The sequence below is a fragment of the Nestor notabilis genome, unplaced genomic scaffold, assembly GCF_000696875.1.
Source record: "Nestor notabilis isolate BGI_N333 unplaced genomic scaffold, ASM69687v1 scaffold16608, whole genome shotgun sequence".
Classification (NCBI taxonomy): Eukaryota; Metazoa; Chordata; class Aves; order Psittaciformes; family Psittacidae; genus Nestor; species Nestor notabilis.
In genome coordinates this window covers 5,295-10,805 of record NW_009938882.1, presented here as the reverse complement: position 1 = coordinate 10,805, position 5,511 = coordinate 5,295, and the positions used below count along the sequence as shown (strand labels likewise).

Here is a 5,511-nt window from a genome sequence, read left to right as displayed (position 1 = left end):
TGAGGTGCTTTCACTATTACAATCAATAGACTGACCAACTGACATGATTAGGCTGATTCTGGCTCATGGCAGGGAACACCTTTTGCAGGAAGGAATCCCTGACTTCCAGCCTTACACCTATGTTCCCTTTACAGTCCTGGCTGGGCCACAATTCCCATGCCACAGCTTTTGCTACTTGCAGAATGAGATAAAATATTCGTGTCTGGAAAGCCTCAAGGTTCTAAGACCAAAGAGGTGAGTGCAGAGGTACCTCAAACAGAGTTAACAGCATTTTGCCTGGGGCACAAAGAGCTGTTGGGCAAAAGACCAACTAAAAGTTACACCTATTTCATGATATACCAAATGTGACCCTGCACATGAGGTTAGTTACACCAGACAGTAAGTTTTCTGCCTTAAAGGAAAAGCACAAACCAACTTGGAGACAGCTTTGTAAGAAATACTGCAGATCTGCTTTGCTCTTTCTTCTGCTCTTGTGTACTCTTCTGCTATCACTGTCGGGAAGAATTCTTTGTAGTTGATAAAACAGCTGATGTTCAGGTTTTGCTTAGTGCTGAACCAATCCAGGCTGACCTGCCTGCCTCTCACATGGTTAGAACAGCTTTGTCCATGAAGATGCAGTAAGAGATCTGCCTTTTATCTAAATTGCAGAAGACAGAGCAAGATCTGAATGAAAAAATGAAGAAACTAGAAGGTTTGCATAAGCAAACCCTGGAAATGAGAATAGGTTTGTTTAGAGTGGGTGTCTCAGTCAGGAAATCCAGGCTCTAATCTGGATTCTTGCCACAGACTTGCCCAGCAACCAGCCAAGTTGTTTTATCTTTAAAAGCTGCCATGAAGTTACAGCCATTTTGCTACAGATGTTTTATCAGCAAAGCTCTGACAGCACTTTTACCTCAAGACTTACAGAAATACCAAGGAAAATTGCCATCTCTCAGCTGCATTTATAGTCAGACTTGATGTCCATAAAGGTCTTTTTGAACCTAAATGCTTCTCTGAAGTCTTGCATGCACTTAAACCAGGGCTTTAGCAATGCACAGAGTTCAGGCAAAGCATAAATGGAAGAGGCAACTGCAGAGCTTGCAGTGAGGCAAATTTACACCACTGCCACAAGTTGCTTCCTACCTTAGTGAAAAAGATCTGTGTCCCCATAGTGCTTAAGTATCTTCATTGTATGGCACTGTGTGACATCACTCTCCAGGCCTCAGATAAGTTCCCAGAATCAGGAATCTCACAATAGTGCTTTCTAATTACAAAGACACCCCCTCTCCCCCACACACTTAAACTTTAGAGCACTTTGTGCCTTTTCTCTTCTAAAACTAAAAAGTAACCAGATGAACTTGGAACAGGAACGTACTTTGAACCTAACCTGGAGAGTTTCCTACCTCCTGTGCAGTATTGACTGTGTCAGGCAGTTTTCAACGATCTTGGAATTACTAAACTTGACAGAAATATCAGTTCCAGAGCTCTGAAACAATTTATTCCCCAGGTTAAGCTAAAGTTACTTGAAGCGCATCTGCAAAATGGTACTTTCCTGTGGAATCCTGACTGATGAATCCTACAGGAAGAGTTGAGAGCAGCGCTATCAGATCAGCCTCCACAGCCCACCCCTTCAGTGGACGTGACAGTAGGGGCAGCTCCCACAAAATGACAAAAGCCTACAAAAATCCAAGTTGTGAAATCCCTACATACAGCCCCAAACCTCGCTTTAACACAGAGATGCTTCCTCTAAGCCCCAAATCGCTGCATATTTAAACAACTTTTGCACAAAAACTTGGTTTGCTCAATACTGGAAGAAAACCACCCGCAGTCAAACAAAGGCCAGAAGTAAAGGAAACTATGAGAAAACTGGAAAATCCACGAGCATCAAGGCCTCAGGACTATGTTGCAAGTCACTCGCATATGCAACTCATTTTCTAGTTAAGCAATTCTCCCCGGGGACACAGAGTCTGCAGTCCACATGCAGGATCACATTTCATGAGCAGTTGTAGGAAAAATGCAAGCCCTGTGCATTTGCAAGTCAAAACTAGTGAAGGCAGGAGCTTGTCTGCCTATCTCTGCTCGTTTTCCCCCCTCCCCGTGAGGATTCCTTCTCCCCAACCCCGTAAGAAACGTTTAAGACAGGAAGATGAGAGAACAGCAAGGAAAGGATGGTAGCATTTCACAGCACATACATCTCTCTGCATGTGCCTGTGTATGACTCACATACCGATATATACACAAAAAGCCCTTAACTCTGGCAGTGCTTCCATCCCAACTGCAACCACCCGAGGTTGTTGAGCTCACTTCAAACAGTTACTTCTTTTAATATATATATTTTTTACACCATTCACGCTCCCGTAGCTCATCTTAATCCCCAGACAACATACAAACAATCCAAGTCGTTTAAAAAACCCCACACGTCCCGAATTCCATCCTTTTCTCTCTGAAATTGTACCCCTTTCACAAGCAAATTCACTTCCCATCTCCACGGAGCAATCCCCAAGAGCCCCAGCTCCAAGCACCCTGCCCGGATCTGCGCAGCTGAAGTGAGTTATTAACACACACACCGTTAAGTTACAACTAAAACAATGAGTACAATTATTTGCAGGGTCAACAGATTGGAACCACTCCCTCCAGGGACTTTTCCTGATGCCCGAGAAGCAGCAGCAGTTTAGTTTCTCTCGTGTTTTGAGGGGACAGATCCTTACCTTGGGCTGGGTCGCTTCGCCCTTCTCAAACATCATCTTGAGTTTGGTCAGAGGAACGTTGTACTTCTCTATCTTCCCCGAAGAGTCCGTGTTTTCACTGGCATCCGACTTCACCTCTCTGGGCTCTCTCAGACAGTTTTCCATTCTGACACTCTCTGCTGAGTGGCTTTTGGACTTTCTGCTGTCACCACCAGGACACTGGAGCCGGCCGGGGGTGCCCGCAGGGGATGGAGCACCAGCCCCCAGGCTTTGCTCTTCCTCTGGGGAAGAAGCGGGGCTAGTCCCGACTCCAAGCGCAGGGTTTGTAACCTTGTGCCTAACCTCAGCACAGCTGCTTCGTAGCGTTTCCTTCTGAGACTCCGTTCCCAGCACTGAATTCTCCCACTTCTTCTTCAGCACACTCAGATTCCCCCTTTTAAAATGAGGGGGAAGATTTTCTGTGTTCTACAAAGAACAAAAAGTTAATTCCAGTTTTATGCCTGGTGAAGCATTAAAGCACTTCCTTTCTATGCGAAAGGAAGCTAAAGGCTCAGCACTGAGCTCAGCTCTCTGCTTTTTCAGACAGCTGTGAATAGTTACAACTGTGCCACATGGAGAAAGCATCCAGGATAGGAAAGGAAGGAGGGGGGAGAAGAGAAAAGTCAGGAGCTAAAGCAGGAAGTGAGCAAACAGGATGGCCTTATAAGGGAAAAGGGAGTCAAGCCCTGATGAGTTAAATGACACACAAAAGGCTTCAATCCACACATGAAGGAGAGGGGACCCACTTCCACCCAAGGGTCTCTAGTCCTAGAAGGAGCAAACAACAGCAAAAGCAGCCATAGGAGGGGTGGGTGGTGTGCCAAATGCTGCAACGTCTTCCAGCTGGTTCAGAAGACAACAATCAGTGTAGGCCTTCCAAAAAGGTTAGGATTAGCTTTCAGAAACCACCACTTCTGGAGTTCTGTATTTCTACTATCAGTTAACAGCAGTGTTTTAGTTACAAGAGATCTGCCTATAGTATGTTATGCCACCCAGTGTAAGGCTAAACACTGCCAACAAACATCTTTTTGCTCCCATTTATAAACACCAGATCATTTACTGGATTTTGTTCTTCTATTTCACTCAACACACTGAAAGCTCTCAGCAGGGAACACACACACACAAGTTGCTAGTGCTGCCTTACCACTGGGAACTAGATGGGGCAGCAGTAACCCCCATACCCAAGTGCTTCTCAGACTGGTATTACTTACAAGTAGTTACCTCTCCGCAGAGTAACACAGCCTATTTTGATTCATTCACATCTAATACCATCACTGCATTTTTGCTGTCTCTCCCTTATGGAGACCACTATCTCTCAGACTTGCTGCAAATGGAACAGGTCTGCAAGGCTTACAGGAATTAAACAGGATTAGCAGCTATATTAGGATTTAAATCTCTCACCCTATTACTCTTCTGGTCACATTTTGAACACTGCTTTGCAAATTAACTTGAATCCACCTACACTTCCAAAAAATATCAGCTTGTTTGCTGACTGTAGTTAAAAGAAAGTACTAAAGTTGTAAGGCAAATGTAAGGTAGAAGGACTGAAAATGGCACAGCAGGTTTCCAGAGGAATACCTCTGGACCCAGCACACACCATAACACACGTTGTTCTTGCTTGGAACTTGCCTGTTCCCTCATCACACAAGCAATGAACATTTAAGACTGGAGAGTAATTTTTAGGATGCTTCATTTATCACACCTATATCCTGCACAGCATTAAAGAGGTGAAGGCAGCATGGTCTAACAAAGACTTACCCACAGATCCTGAAAATATTGCTGGGCTTTTTAAACAGAAATGAGCCTGAGGATGTGTGTGAACAAAGACCATCAATCTTAGTGCCTGCTACTTCAGCCAAAGTCCTCTGACCCCAGAACAGTAAGTGCAATGCAGTGTGAGGAGGCAATGTGAGGCTGAAACACTGCCAAAAAGGATGCTCTCCCTCATCCAGTGGTGTAAACCCTGCAAGGCACCTCAGAGAAGATCCCCCTTAAGGGATTCTACGGCTATTAAAGATACACACATGTTACATTTAAGGGAGGCTGGTGGCTTCTTGTAAAGCAGACTTACAAATTTAGTTAAGAAAGGAAGAGGTACCACCCCACTGCCTACAGCTAAGAACAAAGAGGTGGATATTCCTGTGTTGTGGTTAACTCATTTTGCCTTTTGCTTAGGAGCGAATTGGTGACTCAACAGATAGCTTTGGGCAAGGAACTTCATTTGCTTTCCTGTCATTCACATTGGGAATGGGTAGGGGGAATGAGTCAAAGCAAACACTATGTCTAAGGCAAGTTTTCTCTAGGACACATGGCAGCAACTTTGATATTCCAAAAATCAACTATCACAGCAGCATTATAGTAGGTTCTTACTGCAGGTTCTTGCTTATTGCCCAGGAAACAAATACTTACATTTTTTTTTTTCTCAGCAGTGGCTTCTTCAGCTGCCTTCTGATACCTTTGAGATAGAAGAAAGAGAGAAACAACCCAACAGGACAGTTTTTAACCAGAATACTGAATGCTCTTTAAAACAGCTGAGATTGGGTTCCCCCCCCCCAAGGATTCTCTGCATTTCCTGGACTTACCAAATTAAACCAGAGGCTGGGCAAAATAGCAGCAAACAGCACCAGAGCAATGCAAAGTGATCAGACATTTCCAAGTCATTCAGTTTACAATAATAACACACATGAATCTTTTTTCATTCCCTAGGCACTGAGTCTCAAATCTAGACAGTTTACCTTGGAATGGCTGTATTGTTTCCACCACGCAGCTGTCTGCTGTGCCCCCTTGCAGGAATAACTCAGCTCTT

General features: G+C 44.4%; 1 protein-coding gene across 1 annotated transcript in view; it reads right to left on the bottom strand.

The window, feature by feature from the left end:
* Window positions 1-5,511, bottom strand: part of LIMA1 (LIM domain and actin binding 1) — a 20,906-nt gene that overhangs the window by 13,022 nt on the left and 2,373 nt on the right. Inside the window, exons 2-3 of the mRNA XM_010019583.1 lie at window positions 5,115-5,160; window positions 2,688-3,131 (exon numbers count right to left, since the gene is read on the bottom strand). Coding sequence (XP_010017885.1) covers window positions 2,688-3,131; window positions 5,115-5,160 — 490 coding nt within the window. The remainder of the gene's footprint in view (window positions 1-2,687; window positions 3,132-5,114; window positions 5,161-5,511) is intronic.